We start from the raw sequence: 23,386 nt of genomic DNA on the forward strand, positions 1-23,386 counted from the left end.
GCTAATGATTCCCTAGCCAACCTGTCACCTCATACAGATTGGCTCCGGTCACACCTGCCTCTGGATAGAGGACAAATTGTTCTGCTGCCAACCCCAGAGTGGCACAATGACATTTCTAGGGAGAGGTTTTTGTCCTTGTACTGAGATTCCGATAGAGGTGGGAGCTGGAAGAGGACAGGTGTGTGCTGATCAAAGGAAACCCATGAACTCTTTTGGGTCAACAGGAAACCACTCACCTGAATTCTGGCCTGAAGGAATTAGAAACAGCCTCGGCAGAGCCCGGAGGTCCTACACGCACAGTTTGTATTTTTGTAGTCCCCACCCTTGCCAATGGTGGATGAGCCCATTTCCCCCACTAAGTGTGTCTATCCCTGCTGGTCTGCTAACATCCTGGGAACATCAGTGTTTGGAGAAGGCATGAGCTGAGTGAGAGCACGGTGCCTGTGCTCGGTGAGGAGAATGACATGCACAATCCCCAGGCACATATTCACAGAACAAATCAGACAGTTTCTTTGCCAGATACATGACCCAGCAGACTCCTACCCCAGCGCCCATGAGTGTTGCTGAGCACACCTTTTCAGGCCGAAGTCTGTTTCTTGCTATTCTCTCCTTCCAGAACACAGTGGCAAAAATGTGTTAGCAAAAATGTTTGGGGAAGGGGGCACCTGGGTGGCTCAGTCAGTTAGGCATCGGCCTTTGGTTTAGGTCAAGATCCCAGGGTCCTGGGGTCAAGCCTCAAGTCAGGCTCCCTGCTCCGTGGGGAATCTGCTTCTCCCTCTCCCACTTCCCCTGCTTGTGCTCTCCCTCGCTCTCGCTCTGTGTCAAATAAATAAAAATATTTAAGAAAAGTTTGGGGAAGGCAGATGACAGAAATACTAAAATTACTTAAATGGGGTTAATATATTGTTGTGATCACTGAAGAGGTCATACCTGTCCTCCATGGATGCAGGATGCATCCTGCAGGGATGCTCCTTTATTAGACCAGGGTGCAGGGAGATGGTGAGAAGAGGGGAAAGCCACATACAAGCTGTGTTGGGTTTCACAACATTGATACCCAAACCCAGTAAGACGCACAACAGCACAAAAAGAGAGTAACAGACCACTCTCATGTATGAATGGTAATTTGGACATCCTCCATGAAGCAACTGGAATCTGGCAGCTTTGTTAAAGAATAGTAAACCATGACCAAGTGGGGTCATTCCAGGAATGCAAAGATGGTTCGGTTTAGGAAATATATTAACATGATTCACTATGTTTTGTTATCAAAGAAGAAAGACGAATTCCAAATCTCCAACTTTAAATTCAAAAAAAATTTTCCAAAGAGGTTTGTTTGAAATTTATGTTTTTTTAAAATTTTTTTTAAAGATTTTATTTATTTATTTGACAGGCAGAGATCACAAGTAGGCAGAGAGGCAGGCAGAGAGAGAGGAAGGGAAGCAGGCTCCCAGCCGAGCAGAGAGCCCGATGCGGGGCTCGATCCCAGGATCCTGGGATCATGACCTGAGCCGGAGGCAGAGGCTTTAACCCACTGAGCCACCCAGGCGCCCCTATATTTATGTTTTAAACTCTTAGCAGTGGAAGAACGGATGCAACCCAAAGAGGACTGAACTATAAACTCCGCTTATACCAGACCAGAAGGCATCATGGAGCTTAAGGGTGCAACACTGAAATGCTTCTCAGAATGCTATCAAAGTGAGGACTAAGACAGGATGCTTATCACCATACCACTGCTGTCTAACCCTGTCAAAATATGCTCAAAGAGAATAAGAAAAAGAAAAAAATGGCACAGAAAAATGATGAGAGGGGGCAAAATTAATATTATTTGCAAAAGTTATATGGTATACATGGGACACTCTGGAATAGCAACTGAAAAACTTATTAAAAACAATATGAAAATTGTTGAAGACAGGCCAAAAACCTAACATATATTAGTCAGTTTATGTTATAAGATAGAATGACAAAAGATTTTATTTATAATAACAAAAAGAAAATACCAATAAATAATTTAAATTATTAAATGCCAAACACACCTTTCATGCAAAAAAAATTGTTTAATATGCCATATACACCTCTTGGGGCACCTGGGTGGCTCAGTGGGTTAAAGCCTCTGCCTTTGGCTCAGGTCATGGTCTCAGGGTCCTGGGATCGAGCCCTGCATCGGGCTCTCTGCTCGGCTGGGAGCCTGCTTCCCTTCCTCTCTCTCTGCCTGCCTGTCTGCCTACTTGTGCTCTCTCTCTGTCAAATAAATAAATAAAATCTTTAAAAAAAAAAAATATGCCATATACACCTCTTACACGTACACCAAAAAAAAAAAAAAAAAAAAAAACCCTCTTAGATTCTATTAAGGGTCACATAAGAAGACTTTGGGAAATGGAAATGTATAGCTTACTCCCACAGAACAAAACTCAGAAGTTGAGAGATGTCAAGTTTTCAAAATAAGCTACAAATTTGGTGTAATTGATTTCAAATACCAACAGAATTTTTTTCATGACTTGACATGCTGATCTCAAAGTGGAAATAAAATTAGTATATGGGAATATCCAGGAAAGTTCTGAAAAATAGGCAAGACTGTGGAGCAAGACAATTTCTAGTCTTAGCAGACATTGAGAAGCTATAGGAAGTGGGGCAGTTTGCTACGGGAGCAGGAGTAAGTCGTCACTTCTTCTTTTTTCTTAAGATTTTATTTATTTATTTGACAGACAGAGATCACAAGTAGGCAGAGAGGCAGACACAGAGAGAGGGGGAAACAGGATCCCCACTGAGCAGGGAGCCTGATGCGGGGCTTGATCCCAGGACCCCGAGACCATGACCTGAGCTGAAGGCAGAGGCTTAACCCACTGAGCCACCCCGGTGCCCCAGCAGTCACTTCTAAATGAAGGTGCAAATGACCAATAATGCCTTTACTGTATCACCCATCTGGGAAATAGTTCTCAGGGGCTTGTGACCTCTTCCTGGAAAGCCAGGGGGATCTGACAAGAGTTTCAGTCTCACTGGAAAGGGACTGCATTTGGGTTTGTGGATTCTCACGTCCTGTAATCCTCTCATGGCTGCTGCAGAAGGGCCTGGATCCAGGAAGTCCTCTAGCTGCTGCAATTGCCAAGTGGCCTGGGAACACAGACCTCTGTCCTTGGGTACTTTCCTGGCAATATCCACCTTGACAGAAAGCTAGTTCTTCTATATTGTTGCCCGGGACTGAGAAGTCTAGAGAAAAAGAATCCACAGGAACATTTTGATGGTAGGGAGGGGCCTGCCTTTCATCCCTAATTCACCAGATGATATATTAATTTTTTTAATTAAAATAAGTCACAAAAGGAAAGACACTCTTGACACCAAGTTGCCTGGACTGATTGTCTTTTTAAGAATAAGGAATTAAAAAAAAAAAAAAAGGAATAAGGAATTTACAAGCATTGCCTATTGATCTAAAACACACATTTGACATAATTATACTATGCATGGCTACTATGTGAGTTCTTAGCTCCTAAAATCCTTAGGTAATATTAATCTCCTCATGTAATTGCTTCTTATCTAAAAATTTGATAGTTATGCTTTTTTTTTAATCAGTCAATGGAAAAAGAGGAAGAATAAAGCATTTATTAAGGACTGGAACCCATCAAAAGAAAAATCACACAATTCATGAAGCATCTTTCTTCTCTGGCACTTCTATTCTTTCCAGTGTATTTTGCTGTGAAAAGAGAGAAGGAGGGGGGATTAGACTCTGTGGCATGCATTCCACATTCCTGCTATGGAGACGCAGGACCCAACACTCCTGGGTGTATTCAAAGGGAATCCAAGGTAGCCCTAGAGACTGGAACAACTGTGCAAAGTGCCCAGCTCCTTGAACAAAGAGCAGAAGTAACAGACACCTGCTGGGGAAGGGGAGAAGTATTCTAGTTTGAGCATGTGGAAACATATCCACATGGAGGATAAGGCAGAGTCTAGCATGCTGTTGGTTAAGGCAGAGTCTGGAAATGGAGGGTGGAAGGCTCCCCCCGACGGATGGGCATCAAAGTGCTGAGGGTGTCTGGGATCATGTGGAAAAGAGAAGCCAGTGAGAAAAGGAATAGCGCAGGCTGGAGTTCTGGGGACCACCTCCATTTGGGGAGCAGGAGGAAGAAGAGAGACCCATGCAGAACAGAGAGAAGACTTAGAACAGGAAAGAAACACTAGACGCAGCCACAAAGTTCAGTGGGCAAAGGGAAGGCCAGTGGGCTGGAGGCACCAAGAGCTGGAGAGAGAGAGCAGGGCAGAGCCACTGGAGAGAGGTCCTGGGATGCAGCAGTGCAGACAGCATTTCTTTCAAGCCAGGTGGAAAGAAGACCTGAGAGAGTAAAGAGGAGGTGGGAATGTAATGGTGGGGGGGGGGGGTACCTAAACCCTCATTATTTGCAAAAATTTGCCTACTTGCTAACATTCCTTTGTAATCCCCAAATGGATATTCCTGGTGATTTTGCATTCATTCTAAGAATGCTTAGGGTGATGAAAAGCTAGTCTCCCAGCATCCATGTTGCCAGCCAAGGTCAAACAAGGTCATGCTCTGTCTCCTTATTTCAGTTCATACTGTAAACAAGTGTCTTTCTTGCATACCATTAAGGGCCATGCTTTGGGCATTTTTGTATTTTTTGTTGATGATTTTGCGTTTCAAATGGCCCCCACGCATCGTGCCGGGGTGGTGTCCAGCCCTGTTTAGCACAGAAGGCTGCGGCATGCCTTATGGAGAATACGTGTATGTTCAAGGAGCGTGGTCCAGGCCTGAGTTATGGTGCCGTTGACCGTGAGTTCAATATGGATCAATAGCGGATGTTAAATAAAGTGCCTTTCAATGGAAACACACATAAAACAAGGCCGTGTACTGACTGGTTGATGAAAGGTGACCAAAGGCTCACAGGAGCCTAACCCTTACTTCCCACTGGAACAACGGCTCAGTATTTGCTAATTCAGTGTTAGCAGCAACTTTACAGATCATAACTACCAAGATACTGAGAGTGGACTGTCCTCCCTCCTTCGGGTGTGCACAACAAAAGAGCATCAGAGTAGACTGTAAGTGGACACAGCCCCACATGGCCAGCTTTCCATCTCCCAGGCACCAGCTGGTCTTTCCTATCTCAGATGGGGAAAGGGGTCTGGCTCCTCTGGTGGGTGGGCAGCCTTGGGAGGTTATGACAACAAGTTGTCACTCATGGGTCTGATCCCCGAATATGGAAATCACTCAGCCAGCTCACTTTAGGGGCCACACTGTGGGGTCACCCCTCCCAGGTAGCTGATGATAGGTAGGTACGTGTAAAGGCTTCCAGGCTTCTAATCTTTGCCTTCCAGTGGGAGGCTGCCTACCTAGCTTCACCCAACACGTGACAGATGTAAATAATCCTTGGGTTTCTAGGGTGCATGGGTGACTCAGTCCGTTAAGCGTCTGACTCTAGCTCAGGTCATGAACTTGGGGTCCTAAATCGAATACTGTGCCGGGCCCTGTGCTCAGTGGGGAGTCTGCTTGTCTCTCTCCCCCTGCCCATCCCTCCTCTCTCAAATAAATAAAATATTTAAAAAAATAATATTAATCCTTGGACTTTTGCCCTCTCATGCTGTTTCCTATACATGGAGATATTGACATGAGGTTGAATGTCACAGGGCAGGGAAAGAGAGACAGACAGATATCAGTAACAATATCCCAATCTCGGAGGCATCTGGGTGGCCCAGTTGGTTAAGCATCTACCCTCGGCTCAGGTCATGAGCTTGGGGTCCTGGGATGGAGCCTAGCGTGGGGCTCACTGATCAGCTGGGAATCTGCTTCTCCTTCTGCTCCTCACCCTGCTGGTGTGCTCTCTCTCCCTCTCTCTCTCTCACTAAGCAAATTTTAAAAGAACTCTTTAAATCCCAATCTTAGCATCACCTCTAAGAGCAAGAGCCTCTGATGTCCATACTTCCTCATCTACAAAACCAAAAAGAATGACAAAGCTTCATATGAGTTGTTGCAAGATTTTTAAAAGGTCCACGCACAGACCCGGGCACTCTGGAGTGTTCTGATCTTCCTTGGGGCACTCTGGAGTGTTCTGATCTTAACATTTGTTAAGCAAACTGACAAACTCATGAAACTGATCCTTCTCAGCATGCCACCGTCCACATCAGACCTTACTTGCAATGGCCTGCTTTGCAGCTTTGGGGCCAAGTTTCAGGGGTCCACACGAATCGTCATTGCAACATAAAGGAAAACGCCTCGCTCACACCGCTGTGGTTTGGGTGCTTTCCGTGTGGTTTGTGGTCATCTGGCCACTGAGTAATTGAAAAGGGTGAACTATTCCAGCCATAAAGATCAAACAAGGGCTATAGCTGAGAGATCCCTGACAGCATGAGAGTTGGGACCTGATTTTCATGGCCCCTATGTTAGAGGAGCAAATAAGAAAAAATTCCAAAGCTCATGTTGAAATCCTACCTTTCGCTATGGATTCCTATACGTGAAATGATTTTCTAGCAACCTGAAAGAAGCCTAGAACACTGTTTATTTTTTTTTCTCCAAAGATTTTATTTACTCATTTGACAGACAGAGATCACAAGTATGCAGAGAGGCAGGCAGAGAGAGAGAGAGAGAGAGAGAGAGGGAAGCAGGCTTCCTGCGGAGCAGAGAGCCCGATGCGGGGCTCGATCCCAGGACCCTGAGATCATGACCCGAGCCTAAGGCAGCAGCCCAAACTACTGAGCCACCCAGGCGCCCCAAGAACACTGTTTATTAAATTACAAAAACACTTAGTCCCTATAAAACCAGGCTCGGAGGGTTCTGTGGTCCTTGAATCAAAGACTCTGTCTTTGGGGAGCTCCCCACCAGAAAAATGACATCCACGACTTGAACACGGTCATCCTGCCTTGGGTCACGCATGTGTTTTTTCCTTCCTTCCAGCCTGATGATTATGTTCTAGACATTATTCTTAACTTTATGGTAGTAAACTAAAATAATTAATAAGAATGAGGGCCATGCGTTGCTAAGAAGGTCACGGTCTAGCAGGGCCAAAACCAAGTATGAAAATAATAATGAACCTTTGAAGGAAGGCAGCCAAGAGGTTAAGAGACTGGAGCATGATCTCACAGCTCCTGGTGGCAGAGCAGGCTTGGAGCCAGGTCCACAAACTCAGGTTCCCGTGCTGGCCTTCCCAGGCTCATTTTGGGATTCTAGGAAATTCAGAGCACCATGGAGAAATCTGAAGGTCACGGGAGCTCAGGGTCATAACTGGGTCATAACTGTGGCAATGTCAAGCCTTTCGTGGGTGCTGCCTTTAAAAACACATATGATAAGCAATCAGTTTTGTTATAGAAATCAAATCAATATTATTCACACATGGATTGCAAATATATTGCAATCTATGTGTATGAATATGCCCAATATAATCATATTATTAATAAATGAAACACAGCCAGTTCATGGGGAACTCTATTTTGCCTCCTGAGGATACTCTATAAAGCAAAAGGAAATTATTTAAATTGGTTAAAAAAAACAAAAGGAATACAATGGGTCCATTTCTTCATAATGAGTAGATTCTAGATCTCCATATGAAGCCAGTGTTTATTTTTAGGAGGCACATAGATTAAATAGAAAACCTACCATTTGCATCTTTCATCCAATAAAGCTTCACTGGTAAATTTTCCTTCTATTTTTGTAAAATGTCAGTTGACTTCTTTCAAATTCCAGTGGTTAAAAATTAATTATACTATGCTTAACTGATTTTTTTTTTTTTTTTAAATAACAGTCTCAGGCACCTAAAGTGAAGGATTCCGTCATCCCTTCAAAAATACTTGTCAAATGCTTGCTGTGTGCCAGGCTCTGGGCAGGGCCCTGGGAGACAGTAGCACCTGATGTGCCCTGAGTCCTGCGTGCCCTCTGCACCCTGCGCCCAGGATGTCTGGGGCAGCCCGGTGGGACAGAAAAGAGATGAGCAACAGCAGGGCTCTGTGATGAGGACAGCTGGAAAGGGGTCAGAGTAGACCTCCCATGGGAAATGACACTGTGCTGAGGCCTGACCAGTGAGGAAGGATTAGCCAGGGAGCAGTCCCATGTGAAGGTCTCAGCACAACAAGCTGTGAGATCTCAGTACTGCTGGAGCTTAGGGCCGAGGCAGAGTTGGAGAAGTGGACAGGGGCTGGATCACCAAGACCTTTGTGCGCCATGCTAAGGAGTTCAGACTTTATCCTGAAGGTATGCAGTGTTATGCAAACTAAAGTCTGTGAAGGCTCAGACTTTGTTATTAATGTGTGTGTGTGTGTGTGTGTGTGTGTGTGTGTGTAAAAATGAATGTGCATTGAATTGATGTCTATAATTGCATCTGAAGATTCTTTTCAAGTGTGCCCTTCCTGATGTCCCCTTACTACATGGAAACCTTTAGAAAGACTTAGTTACATCTGCTCCAATCCCTAGTAACTGGAAATTTATATACTTGGTGATACTCAGTGTGGGTTTGGTATACCCAGGCTCAGTCTTCAGCTCCCCACCACACTAGTGGAATAGGCTATTCTTCCTTTTGGCTTAGTGTCTGCATTTTGCATACCTCTGCTTTATCCCCAAGTGAAGTGAACACTAAGGGGTTAATATGGAAAGAATCTGACTCTTCTGTTTCGGGATAAGCTTGAGGACCGCATGTAAGGTGAACAGCATGAGGTCAGGACCTGGTGCAAAGATGCAGGCACTGGTCAGTGGTGACAGTAATGACATGAGTGGCCAATGCCAGGGAGAATGTGTGGCCATGATTCATAAGACTGGACCCCTGTGGATGTCAGGAGAAGAGAAAGGGGAAAGAAGGGTCAATGACGCTCTAAAATTTTGAGCTTGAGGAAATAAGGTGGATGAAAACAGCCTGAATTAAGGAAGGCAGTTGAAGAGGGCACCGGATAGGTTCCAGGAGGATACAGATGCCCCTACCAACTTCATCCAGGACAGAGCATGGTAAGAGATGTGTGCTTAGACGGAATTGCAGATCATTGATGAAGTCAGCAGGTGGAAGATATGACAAAGCAATCTATGGAAGGAGGAGAGGGTGGGCTAAGGAGATAACTACAAGTGGTCACCAGTATTTAAATTATTGATCAAGGAAAAGAAGGCAGATCCAGTTTCTTGGACCGGAGGGCTGAAAGCCCAGGGTGCAAAAAGCAGACCGTGAATGGGTGGGGGGGGGGAGCAGCAGCCAAGGACCACAAATGTGTGGAGAAGCTCAGCATATAAGGAGGAAGGAGGGCAGTCACTGGGATGGGGGAGCATCAAAGGAGTGACTGTTCTGCCCGTCTTTCTGTTTGCTCTTCAACTGGACACTTGATCATGTTAATGGTGACAAATACAAAAGCCACAGGAGAAAGCTCAAGGTTTGTGGGATGGGAGACATGACTAAGGGACAGAGTCTGAGAGGAGACCAGGTGGTGGGAAGGTGAGCGAAGATGAGAGCTGAATGACAGAATAAGACATTTGAGGGCATGAGGACAACAGTGTTAAGGCAATCTCTCCAAGCAGCTTCTATTTTTAAATACACATTTTTAACAATGCCCCCTTACCTTGAAGCTATTACTCAAAGCCAGTGTTTATTCTTGCAGTCTGTGCCACCTGTTCCGGTACCCTCGATTCCCAGGAGGAAAGATCCCTCTCGGGCTCTCTGCAGATGGAAGGACATATAGGCTCTGTCATTCACACCAAGGTCTGAGACAACATGGACCCCACGACTATAAACAGTGGGAAGAGGTGTGACGAGCATAACCAGACCCACACTGCTGAGAGATGTCCAAGAACAGGACAGCTCTGTCTTCCTTTCTTGGCTCGTCCTTCCTTTCCCCTGCGTGGTGTCACAGCTGAACCCATGCTTATTTTTCTCTCTGTGTAATCTGTTCCAGGCACTACTATAAGTCCTCCATGAGATCAGCTCAGTGCTTGTCACACACATTTGGTGGAATAAATTAAATTGTTATCTTCATAGAAGTCTCTGAGATGACTGCATAGCTGCATCTGTGATGTTCCTAAGGCCCAAAAAGGTTTTTTAAGATTCAGCTCTGGAATTATCTTATGAGCCACATAAAAAGGATCAGTCACATTAACTTACAGTCATAAAATATTTTTGGTCCCAAATGACATTTTCCCAATGCAATAGCCAGCCTCCATGATGGCTTCCTGGTATTCACCCTTAGATAGTTCTCTCTGACACTGGACCAAGGCTGGTCTGTGTGACTAATAAAATACACAAAAGGGATGACACACAAATTCCAAAATTAGGTCACAAAATCCTGTGTCTTCTATCTCGGATGTTCTGTGACTTGCTCCCTCTCTCTCTCTCTCTCTCTCATCATTGTCTCTGGGAGAAGCCAGCTGTCATATTTTGAGGGCATTCAGGCAAGCCTATGGAAAGGTCCACAGAGGGTGAAACTGAAACCCTCAGTCCAAGAGCACATGCAGAGCTGAGGCCTGCCAACAAACACATGAATGATCTCGGAAGTGGGTCTTTCAGACCCAGTCCAGCCTTCAAATGAGATTGCAGCCCCAGATAACATCTTATCTCAAGCTTGTTAGATACTCTGAATCAGAACCACTCAACCAAGGTGCCTGGGGGTTCCTGACCTTCAGAAACTATAATATAACAAATATTTGTTGTTTTAAGCTGCTTAGTTTGGGGATAATCTGACACACAGCAATATGTAACTAATGCACTTAAGTTGGTTGTTAATCTGATTAATCACATTTATTTTGGCTATTTCCAAAATCAAACCCAAGGACAAATATTTTCCACAACTATAGCAATTCAAAAGAATGTGTCATAGATTCTGAAGGCAATGCCCCAAAAAAAGTGTTCAAAAAATGTCCTCTGCAATGGTCACACTGTTCAAATAACTGATGTTCTCCCAAAGCAAAAACTGGGAGGTTGTCTAAAACTTTTCTTTAAATTAAGTCTCAGGGGGTGCCTGGTGGCTCAGTCAGTTAAGTATTTGACTCTTGGTTTTGACTCAGGTCACGATCTCAGGGCAGTAAGACCCAGCCCCACATTGGGCTCCATGCTCAGCGGGGAGTCTCCTTAAGTTTCTCTCTCCATCCTCACCCTGCTCTTGGCCAATCTCTCTCTCTCTCTCTCAGATAAATAAATAAAATCTTTTTAAAAATAAATTAAAAAATAAAAAGGAAATAAACCAAGCCTCAGATTATAAGCCCTACCACTTGAAATAAATTCAGTATGCCTAGTGAGGATCAAACATTGAGCCCAATGAAATATTAGTATCTGTGTTATTCATTTTTAAAATTAAATTTAATTTAATTTCTTTTCAGTGTTCCAGAATTCATTGTCTATTCATTTTAATGAAGAACTCCAAAATATGATGAAATTCACAACTTTTCTGGAAAACAGCATTGGCAAAAACAAAAGCTGGAAGAGTCTGACAGGTCTGTACCAAAGTCCTGTCTCTGCCACTCACTACCTGGATCCAAGTTCCACGTTGGCCATATAGCCTTGGACACACTACAGAAACTCACTAAGCCTCAGTTTTCTCAGCTCCAAAATGGGAAGGCACATAGTGTTGCCTCATAGGATGGTTGTGAAGAGAAAGCTGTGTCAAGCAATTAGCACGGAGCTAAGTGCCTTGCACGTACTATTAGCACCAAGAGTCATTGTTCATCTCTTCTACAGAAGCAGGTCATAAGACACCTGGTTCACAGATCTATTCTGAAAATTAAATGAGAGGGAAGCTGATCTGTAAAAGGGAGGAACTATATTAGCACTAATGTTACCTGCTGGCCCCAAAATACCATACCAATGAGGGTGGAGGGCAAAGAGGGGATCAAGAGAATTTAAGCTTTTTTAGAAAATGCCCCCAAAGTGAAGCAGGAGGAAAGGTCACTGCTGATATCCTCAGCCCAATTTGCTATTTTGATTCCTGCTAACATTTAAGCAAGTCACGATGCCTCAAGTTTGCCTTTTTAGTGATTTGCAAACCAAGTTTATGCAGTACTGTTCTCTTCATTTTCATTTAAAATAGCTCATACTTCAGAGGTTAATCTACTATGAAATGGTTTCAGCAGAGCCTGGCTTGATCCAAAAAGCATCTGTTGGTGTCATATGGAAGAAAGTAGGACCACTTACCAAGTGACCGTTCATAAAATTCACTTCTGGATCTGTCAGAAATGAGACCTGTAATACAGAACAGTCATAAGGCAAGGTCCCTCTCTTCACTTCCAGGATGTTCCATGATTTTATTATTGATGCCCCAAATACACCTCTTAAGCAAGGAAGCAGTGGAAGACCACCAAATAGTTTTGCTGCCATCAGCACTAGTGGGGGAAAACCTCAGGAAAGTAAAAATGGCTCCCGATTCCCATCCCACTTCAAATGCGAGGCCACACAAAAATGAAAGAAAGGAAAGCCCTCTCTCCTCCCAAACAAGCCACTTGAAGGGATGACCAGCTTTCATCACATGGCAGGAGGATAACAGAATTAGACCTTAATCAACTAGGTGGGCTTCAGTCTAGACCGTCCAGCCACACATTATTGCACACCTGGGCCCTGTAAGTTGGGCTGTGCACCCAGGACGAAATAGCATGTTTGAGTTAGGGGACCCTCTTAAGGTTTAATCCAACATCTGCCCTGTTTATTTGACACATGGGGCCATCAGATTGAATCATGTACAGAAAATCTCTGTATAAATATACAGGGATACCTAAATGGTAAGTTGTGTCTTTATTGCCTAATTGTAAGAAAGGAACAAAAACAAATAATCCAGTCAAGAAATGAGCAGAAGACATGAAAAAACACTTCCCCATAGAAGACATACAAATGGTCAACAGACACATGAAAAATGTTCCACGTCTCTTGTCATCAGGGATATACAAATCAAAACCACAATAAGATAGCACCTCACATCAGTCAGAATGGCTAAAATTAACAAGACAGGATACAATAAATATTGGCAAGGATGTGGAGAAAGGGGAACTCTCTTATACTGTTGGTGGGAATGCAAGCTGGTATAGCCACTCTGGAAAACAGTATGAAGGTTCCTCAAGAAGTTAAAAATAGAAATCCCTATGACCTAGCAATTGCACTACTGGGTATTTTCCCCAAAGATACAGATGTAGTGAGAAGAAGGAGCACATGAACCCTACTGTACATAGCAGCAATGTCCACAATAGCCAAACTGAGGAAGGAGCCAAGATGTCCTTCAGCAGATGAATGGATAAAGAAGATGCGATTCGTATATACAATGGAATATTACTCAACCCTCAGAAAGGATGAATACCTACCATTTGCATCAACATGGATGGAACTGGAGGGGATTATGCTGAGTGAAGTAAGTCAAGCAGAGAGAGACAATGGAAGAGAGAGAGACACAGAGAAAGACTTGTGACTCTGGGAAACAAACTAGGGCTGTGGAAGGGCAGGTGGGTGGAGGGATGGGGTAACGGGATGATGGGCATTAATGTGATGAGCACTGGGTGTTATATGCAACTAATGAATCATTGAACCCTACATCAAAAAGAAATGATGTACTATACATTGGCTAACTGAAATTTTAAAAAAAAGAAAGTAAAAAATAGGTACTAAAATAAAAGAGAATGGTCATTTTCTGGAATTAGTGTAACTGTTCGAAGGTTATGTATCATTATGTATCGATGCTTCCATAAATCTTTTAAGATTTATTTATTTATTTATTTATTTAGGTCAGAGAGAGAAACAGGAGCAAGCACAAGCAGGGGAAATGGCAGGCAGTGGGAGAAGCAGTCTCCATGCTGAGCAGGGACACCACCCCGCCCCAGAATCTTGGGATCATGACCTGAGCCGAAGGCAGACACTTAATCTACTGAGCCACCCAAGTGTCCTTCAATGTTTCCAGTTTTAAATGACTCACTAACAGAGTTTCAATATGAAGTTGTTTCAAGAAAAAAAAATCATTAAAAAGAACAGATCTTAACTTACCAAGTAGGTAGTTGTTTCTCCATTTAGAGGATCCCAGTATGTCCCCCAAAAACATCTAAGTCAATGTAGGCATTGGGATATATCAACACATGAAAGAAAAGAAGGAGACACTGTAAAAAATGCAAATATTATCTGGAGAACTTTAATGCATTACATCATTAAGTATTAATGAAATAAGGCAACATATTTTATTAAATAACTTCATGTGGTGTAAAACATGTGTGTCTAAGGAAGCACATGGGAAGAGAAACTTAAGTGAAGTTTAAATTTTCCAAAAAGTTTTCCACTGGAATCAGAATGTGTTCCCAAAAATTGGGGACCAGCAAGACAGAAACTTTTTTTTTTTTTTAAGATTTTTATTTATTTTTTTTGACAAGAGAGAGTGACAGCAACAGAGGGAACACAAGCAGGGGGAATGGGAAAGGGAGAAGCAGGGTCCCTGCTGAGCAGGGAACCCAATGCAGGGCTTGATCCCAGGACTCTGGGTTCATGACCTGAGCCGAATTCAGAAGCTTAACGGCTAAGCCATGCAGGTGCCCTAAGACGGAACATTTTATGTGGACTTGCAAAGAGACTACATTTAGGTCAGATGTGGAGGTTTCCTGTCTATGAAGTTCCCATGTGTTCAGACTGGAAAAGGCTTACACAAGTCGTCTTCAGGAAGCCACTGAAAGCCCACGTAACATATGTCCACACAAAACCACACACGAATACTCATTGAATCATTATTTATAATAGCCAAAAAGTGGAAGTAACCCAAATGTTGATCAACAGGTAAAAGGCTGGATCAAATGCAGTATATCCATACAAACCATCTTATTCAACACTAAAAAGGAACAAAGTTCTGATACACCCTATAACAGGTAATATGAGCATGATACTTAGTGAGATAAGCCAGTCACAAAAGGATACATAATTCCATTTATATCGAAATGTCCAGAACAGGCAAATCTGTAGACCCAGACCACTGTAGATGAGTGGTTGCTGGGAGCTGGGGGAATGGGGAACACAGAATGGAGGCACATGCAGACAAGGTTTCTTTTCGAGGTGATTTAGATACTGATGCAGGTTGTACCACCTTATGAATATACTAAAAACCCCTGAACTGAACACATTGTAAGGGTGAGTTGTATACTATATAGATTGTAACTCAATAAAAGTGTAATTTTGGGGTGTGGGGCGGGGGGGGGGGACACATAACCAAAGCCAGGCCAAAAAGGTCATGTCAAGAGGCATCACCCGTGGACCTAGAGAGAAAAGTTCCCTTTTCCTCCTAAGTTTAGGGGATCTGAATGTGGAGCACATTGTGACCCTGCTTCCTGATACAAGGGAAAAGTTCATCTTCAGTAAAAGAGGGAGAAGAGAAAGGATGGGGTGGGTTAGGGCAGATGGGGAGTGGTGGGGAAGGGGGAGGGACGGGGAGAAAGAAAAGTGGCACAGGTGGTGTTTAATGCTCCTAAATTAACTATCCATGAGGCCAACTCTTTCGGGTCCTTTCTGGGAATGTGATCCAGGGACTTAGCCCACTGGGGCTTAGGCAATTTGTAGTTAAAGTTCTATCATTGGAAATGGAACACAGTAAGTAAATCAAATGCCTGTCCCCTCCCCTTCCCTGAGCTCAGAATTCCATATTAGTTCTTCTTCCTCCGTTTCTCCCTTTGGACTGTTTCTAGGTCTCTCAGCTGAAGGCTTAGCCAAATCTCATCCCATGTACTCCAAACCAGAGTTTCTCAAGTGTCAAGTTCACTGATCAACCTAAAGGTCTTAGCATCGCACTCTAGACGGGGACGAAACCAAGAAGTGTTTGGCTGCGGGATCCTGTCCTGTCCAGAGCCCTTTATCCTCTCTCTTTTTCACTTTCAAAATTAACACAAATAATGGAACCTTGCCGCAACATAAATATGTATTTGGGGAAGGAGAGAAGCATATTAGCAAACTTAGAAATTTATTTCCTCAAATTTCCTTACAACTTTTATCCTTTTAAAAATCCTGTAAGGGGAAAATCCAAGCTTCGTACATCCAGTAATTTCTCACATTATATCCTTACAAGAGATTTTCCATTTTACCGAAGTCCTTATTCCTCATATTTTGGATTTTCAGTCTTTTTCTCCATGAGTTACACCTTTGTTCACATTATGTTGCTTTCCCTGGAAATTTTTCTAGAACCTACATATGTTTTTCAAATGATCTTCATTTTCATTACTCCAGGTTTTTTTATTTTGGTTTTATTTCTTCTATTTCCTACTTCCAGCAATGATTTACTTCTTTGATGACTAAATTCATTCTAGTCTATTCTCTTTTATGTTTATAAGATCACTGCTTACTTCAATGAAAATGGTTAACAGCTGTTTTCTTTTCTTTTTTTTTTTTTTTCTCTTTCATATAAGAAATCTATTTCAGAGTTTCCAGGAATTACTTGAAATCTCCATCTGCTTTCTTCTTCTTCCTTTAAATTACAGCATTCTTTAATTTAAGGAATTCTTTTTTTTTAATTTGTTCACAGTTCTTTATAATTTCCTAATCTTTGAGGAACATCCATCTGAGAGTTTATTTTAAAATATTGTGTGTTTCAAGGGCCAATGTAACTTATGTCAGAGTCTTCTTACAAAACTTGGATTGGAAGAAAAGTGTATAGTCCTCACTATGCAATGAGAAAGCTGCAACAGATTTGTGAGCTGTGCAATCAGAATCAACTTCCTAAATCAGAGATGGAAGAGGGGTTATATGATGGGGGGGGGGGTTACTGAATTCACTTCAATTTGTTAAAGGTCATAGAATGAATTAAAATCAATTTTCAACATCCACTATTAACTCCTGGCATCCACTAGCATTCCCTCTCACCTGTCCTGCCGGCCTCCTAGAGCTCTTAGCTAACAGGCCCATTGCCATTAGGGTGAAGCCAAAGATCCTAGACGTGACCCCTGAGGTCCATCCTGACTTCCTCTCCAGATCAACCCTTATGCCTCTGTCCTGTATTTTGTTCATTACAGTCATAATGATTTCTGTCCATTCCAACCCAACCAGCTTCTCATGCCTCAGGGAATTCCTTCATGATCCCCTCACGCTTAGAATTGCTTTTCCTTGCTCCACTCCATAACTGTCCCCTCTGTCCTGATGAAAGTTCTTGATGAGCCCATCAAGTCCCCCAGGGAAGCTCTCCTGTGCCCAGATGAGCTTCTGTCCTCCTGACATGTGCTCCCACATGCTGGCCTGGTAGTCAGGGTCGCTCCTGCTGAATGGACAACCCCCCCCCCGTCCCCCCGCAATTCAATATGAACAAAATGTTTGTGAAACACTGTGCTTGTTCCTTTTCGTTTCTGGATTAGCCAGGACACAAGCGTGCGAGTGTGTCAGCATGAACACACCTGACTTCTCAGATGCTTCAGTGGAGTCTAGAAAAGGAGGTCCTTCATACTTTCCCTAATACCCAGGAACTAGATCCTGAAGTCATGGCTCCATGGAAAGCCCAGAAACCACCTGTGGATTAATCCTCAAAGGTACCAGTGTGCAACTGAACATTTCTGTGGAGAGCGTCCTAGCACCTGGGCTTAGTCCTCCTGCACCTGTCAAACTGTCTCCTGTCATAGGCGCGCCTAGCCATTAGCTTCCTCTCATCCTAATCCCACAAGGGACTTCCACGCAAAATATTTATGGTATGAGTATATTCATAATATGGGATCATTAACTTTAATGTATAATCCTTGAAGCTGAATTTTCTTTACTCTTCTAATGTTATTCTCACCTACAGAATGAAATCTTAAGAAACTGAGTAGAGAAATGTTGTCATTAAACAGATCCAGCTGTACCCCAGTACAAATATTTTAAAATACCAGTCGAAAATGTTATCCCATCTTGAATAAATAATGTAACAATTATGTTTTCATGCCTAGTTGGAGTCAAGAGGTTTCCTCCACATATCATGTTTTTTACCCTCTCTTCCTCCATTCTTTTGTCTTCATTCAATAAGCGTTTACTAGACTTCTACCCTGTGACAAACATTGTCCTACACCCTCAAAAACCAACACTCCTCACCTTCAGGAGACATACATTCTAGTAAGGAAAGCAGTTAATAAGCAGATAGATGAATAAATATGTAATATATGTTCAAGTCATAAATTGACAGATTGTTAATTTTACAGAATGATGGCAAGTCAATTTCAACACATTCGGGGTGGGGAAAGCCATGTCCTGCCATTCACCAAGCCTCTCTTGTGGACCAGATGCTGGATCAGATCTTTCTTGTCTACCAACTTACTCAGTTCTCCCTACGTTATCAGGTGGCTTTTACTCTTGGCATCTCACCAAGAAGAAGTGGCACATCATGGAGTTAAGTGCCCTGACCTAGACTGCAGAGCTGCTGAATGATTTTGAACTCTCGTCTGACAAAAATGCCCCTTCCCTTCCCTCCACGAAACCAGGGTCAGGGAGCTACATACTCAGATCTCAAACTTTTAAGATTTGTCAACTGTTGCTTTAAGCTCTCTGTTTCCAAATGTCTGGGAAATAAAGACAGAGTGGAAGAGGGAGCGAGAGAGGAAGAAGGTTGGTGTAGGGAAGACTCCAGCCAGCAGAGCTGTACTCCCCTCTGCCTGGTGATGTTCCCATGACTCTATCACACTGGTCTGCTTGTCACAGACTCACACGGACCCTACTAGGTGCTGTTCCAGAGGACACGAAGCCCCTGGTCCTACCTCTTCACTGCTGTTAGACTCAGAGCTGGAGGACCAGTGGCAGCGAACCCACACGCCCTGCACCTGTTCGGCAGACATCCGCACCGTGCTTCTGCAAATAGCTGGAGACTGCAAAAGAAAACACTGAGTTCAGTCCTCAGCAGCTCACAGAACAGGTTAGGACCTCTGTGAGAGCTCGGGTGATGCTGTAAGGCAAACAGAAAGGAAGAATTCAGAGAGGCATTTCATGTTTCTAAAATGAAACCTTCTCAGACTGAAGCAGAAACAAATGAAACATTTAAAGATCTGTTAGGCATTGGTGTATCAGGAGTCCCCTGGGAGAGCAAACATTCCCTCCAGGAGCACCGATTGGGCTGCCCGGAAGTTTCCCAGTGAAACAAAAGGAAGTGGGAAGAACACAAAGGACTTTGTTCTCTTCTTTGATGTGAGATTCTGTTAGGAACAGACACGGTGACACATGGGTTTGAGTCCTTCATAAAACAGTTACAGAGAAAATTCCCATGAAACAACAAAACAAATGATTTCCTTTTCAGAATTTACACTGTTGTGAAGGGACCCTGACACAAAGTAACTCATCAAGTAACAAACTCATAAAGTAACAAAACCGGAGAATTCATACATCTGAACACCAAAACCCAGGAGAGCAAGTGTTAGCGCTAACCTTATCCACCAGACCCTTGCCCATGGGTGTTAAAGAAAGTATGGGGCCATGCTCTGGTTGCCAGGGAAACAAAACTGAACACACCATGATCCTGACCCCATGGAGCCCAAGTCAGTGAGGAGGAGGAGGACAGATACCACACAGTAGTCAACTACAAAATAATGCAACTCACTCCAATAACACAGTGGGTGTTTTCGATTCATTTAAAATGGAATTGGAAACATCTCTGGAATTTGCCTTTGGGGTTGGCCTCTTTGTATTCACTTTGCCTGGAACCATCTTTCTACCCATTCCAAGAGACAGGAAACTGAGGCAACAGGGAATAATTTGCCAGGATCACTCAAGACCACGGACTCCAGTCCTCAACCACCAAGCCACACCACCCCGACCCCGGGGAACTCAGTATGGATACAGTTGATGCCTCCCAGTGGGGCTGGATGCCAGGCAGGGGCCAAGCTCTCCTTATGACTTGAAACAGCTCCAGGTCATGGAAGAAGTGAGGTGCTCTGTCCTGCTAATTTCTGGGATACGGCGTTTCCTGCCAAACTTACCGCATAGTAGCCCCTTTGGAAGTCACACGTAGCAGGGTCTTCTCCAGAATCTCTCCTGCATGTTGTCTCCCAAATGCCAAACTCTAGGTCCATGTTCAAGCTGTCCTCATCCAGAACGTTGACCTTCACAAAAAACAGAGTATCAGCTTGCCTTGGGGAGCTTCTGAAGTTTACGATGCTACAAATATTTCTTCCTGCACAATGAGGAAAAGTTAGACTCTTTCCCTGGGAAAGCTGTTAAGTGGTTTTAGCAATCCCCCAGTTCCACCCCCACAGTCTGGGACCAGAAGCGCTTTTCCAAAGGCATATAACACTTCTTTTAAAAAAACGGAACCAGAACTTAGGTGTCTGAACTACAAGGTCAATGTTACTTCTAATGACTTAATTTATAGTTGATCCTCATGATTCAGAGATTCCTTTTTTGCAAATGTGCCTCCTCACCAAAATATATCATAATCCCCGAAGTCAATGTTCAGGGACTCTTTGCAGTCATCCATGGACAGGCACTGAGTGCCAAAGAACTTGAATTTCCCCATGCACACATTCCCTACTGAGACCAAACAAGGCAGAGCTCTGCCTTCTAGCTTCAGCTGTCATACTGTAGACAAGTGTCAATTTTATGGTTTATTTTGGACTGTGTTATTCTCATTTTTGTGGGGTTTTTTTCTTGGTGATTTTGCTGTTTCACATGGCCCCCATGTGTAGTCTCAGAGTGCTGTCCATGCTCCGAAGCACTAGAAGGTTTGGGTGTGCCACATGGAGAGGACATAGGCATTAGAACAGGAGCAGTGGTTCAGCAGGTACTAATTTAGTGTGCATGGTGACTTTATAGAACACAACTGCGACAAATAATGAAAACCAACTGTATTTTTAAGGGTCATTTTCCTAAAAGAATGACCCATAATTTCTTAATAATCCCTGAAATAAGAAATGAAGTTGTAAATACATCTCTGCTCTACTGCCCTATAGTACTCCCCCATCCTGCTTCCTGCTTGATCAGCGGTGGTCCATGAATGAGTTCTCACAATTGTCTATTCCTTTACACCAAGGGTGGGATATGGGGGGGGAAACTTCCAGACATCGTGACAAATGTGTGATGCTCTGATGACACAGAAATCCCATGACTTAAAGATCACCCACAGTGTGTCCAGCCCCAAAGACAAAGTAGGGGAGACCCTGCGCAGCTTAGATTCCAGCTTAGATTACATACAGCCACAGAGTAAACACCTTAAAAAGAAGTTAGTAAGGTCATTCTAGAAGGTTTTGGTGTTACGAAGGAACAAACAGCGTGGTAATGGGGGTAGGGAGGAGAAAGTAGCTACTGTAGAGAAAGTGCCGGAGAAATCCTTCCAAGGCTTATAGAATGGGAAAGAGCCTGTCCTGTGTGGAAAAAGCAAGGCCAATGTCCTGGGGCAGAATAAGCCCAGCTGTTTTTGCTGGAGAAAAATGAACAAGAGGAGAACCATACACTATGATGTTTGAGAGACAGCTTGTGTCACATAATTTATGATCTTGTCACCCATGGGACGGTGTATAGATGTCATTCTCATTGCAATGGGGACTTCTCAGAATTTAAGAACTAAGATGTAAATCACTATGGGTACTGCAAAGAGACCACACTGGGGCAGAGACAAGATGGTGGCAGGGAGGCCAGTTGGGAGCTGCCATGACCCAGTACCCAACCATACCCTCAGACTCCAAAACTCTAGTCCTTTTCAGTCCTAGAGCCCACCTTGACAAGGCTGAGTCCTCACACATTCAACCAACTTCCCAGTGAGGAGAGGGTAGGGAGAACCCTCTGTGAGTGCCCTGACCACTCATGCATTGGGAAGGATGGGCACAGCTAGAACACTGTGTTTGGAAATAAAAGACAAACTCCAAGCCTGGGATGGGGGACCTTCACATCTCTGTCTAACAGTGGACAAAGAGTGCTCAAAGAAGTAAAGTTTTCTGAAAACAAATGAGACTAAAAATTCAGCTTCGACAATATTTATTACTGAATTTATTCATAATTTTAAAATATTAGATATTAAATCTGAACCTTATAAAAAAATAATAAAGCCCTCTCCTACTGGAGTGTATTGTTGGGTCTCTCCATCCAGATTGTGCTCCGGCAATTCCCTTAAAGCAATCCAATGAAAACAAACTGACGACACAAAGGCTGAGTTAAAAAGATGAAAATGTGGGATTTTTTTTGAGTGCAGATAATTTTATTGAACTATGAGATAAATTTGCAACCTTTCTTTGCATCTTTAAGCACTCTTTTAAGAATAAGGAAAAAAGCCTAATGGTTTTGCTTTTTCATCCAAACTCACTTTCAACCCATTAATTTCTACTTTGTGTTGTTTGAAAAAGGTGGGACAACTTCAATGTTTGATAATAAAGAATCAACTAGAGAAAATCCCAAATCCAGCATCCTTGCTGAGGTAAATCGTGGTATTTTGGAATTGCTATTTCACAATGCTCCTGTTTTACTTTTTAAAAATATGTTTTATACCAATATATGAAAAGGATCAAAAAAGGCCTTCTCCTACACGTTCATAGTGGGTGTCTCAGAGGAATGGATAATAGATAGTATTTTCGGTTTCTTCTTTCTTATTATATTTTCTAAACTTTGAGCACATCTTGGCTTTTTATTCCAAAAAGAAACAAAAATATCCGAGCAATAAAAAACCAATAGCAATTCCTTTTGGTAATTATAATGGTTAATTTTATGTATCCACTTGACTGGGCCATGATGCTGAGATATTTGGTGAAACACTGGATATTTCTGTGAAGGTGTTTTTTGGATGGGACCAACATTTTATTTTTTTAAAGATTTTATTTATTTATTCATGAGAGACAGGGAAGGGGGAGGCAGAGGGAGAACCACACTCCCCACTGAGCAACGAGCCTAATGTGGGACTTGATCCCAAGACCGTGGGATGTGCTGAAGGCAGACACTTAACCACTGAGCCACCCAGGTACCCCAGGACTAATATTTTAATATAGTAGGTTTGAGTAAAGCAGATCATCCTCCTTAATGTCGGCGGGCCCCATGTAATCAGTTGAAGGCCTGGATAGAACAGACAGTCCTTTTCCTGAGCAAAAAGGGATTCTGCCAGCAGACTGCCTTCAGATATGAACTGCAGTGTTGGTTCTTTCCTGGGTCTCTAACCCATCAGCCGACCCTAAAGATTTTGGATTTACCAAACCTCCATATAGTATAAGCCAATTCTTTATGATAAATCTCTCTCACTCACTCATTCGCCTTCTCCCTCTCCCTCCAAATCTCTCTCTCGCTCTCTCTCTCTCTCTCTCTCTCTCTCACACACACACACACACACACACACACACGTTCTATTGCTTCTTCTCCCATCTTAGCACCCACTACCCTGGGGGAATTTCTGCTCCTCCCATGCCTGGACAGTGAGTAAGCCGTGAAGTCACCTGCGGACAGAGGAGGGAAAGGTAACTCTCTGTCCAGGCTCCTCATTTCCTTGGAAGTGAATTTCTGCATTTCTTTCTTTTTGCCAATCACAAACCGAGTCACTGGAAGCCCAAGAAAATTCACATTTCCCCATTTCCCTAAGCTAA

The 23,386-nt window shown here is 43.3% G+C and overlaps 1 protein-coding gene across 3 annotated transcripts in view; it reads right to left on the reverse strand.

Moving 5' to 3' along the window:
- Positions 1–3,334: 3,334 nt before the first annotated feature.
- Positions 3,335–23,386, reverse strand: part of SPP2 (secreted phosphoprotein 2) — a 32,589-nt gene continuing 12,537 nt past the window's right edge. For 2 of the 3 annotated variants that reach the window (XM_013048474.2, XM_013048475.2), the window contains exons 5-10: positions 19,811–19,933; positions 18,599–18,706; positions 13,908–13,962; positions 12,081–12,128; positions 9,520–9,617; positions 3,335–3,682 (exon numbers count right to left, since the gene is read on the reverse strand). In XM_013048474.2, the coding sequence (XP_012903928.1) occupies positions 9,547–9,617; positions 12,081–12,128; positions 13,908–13,962; positions 18,599–18,706; positions 19,811–19,933 (405 nt within the window). In that variant the 3' untranslated portion in view covers positions 3,335–3,682; positions 9,520–9,546. The remainder of the gene's footprint in view (positions 3,683–9,519; positions 9,618–12,080; positions 12,129–13,907; positions 13,963–18,598; positions 18,707–19,810; positions 19,934–23,386) is intronic. The other variant, XM_013048476.2, reaches the window with a different exon arrangement.

Source organism: Mustela putorius, unplaced genomic scaffold (genome assembly GCF_011764305.1).
Source record: "Mustela putorius furo isolate JIRA1106 unplaced genomic scaffold, ASM1176430v1.1 tig00003869_pilon_pilon_pilon, whole genome shotgun sequence".
In the NCBI taxonomy this organism is placed as follows: domain Eukaryota; kingdom Metazoa; phylum Chordata; class Mammalia; order Carnivora; family Mustelidae; genus Mustela; species Mustela putorius.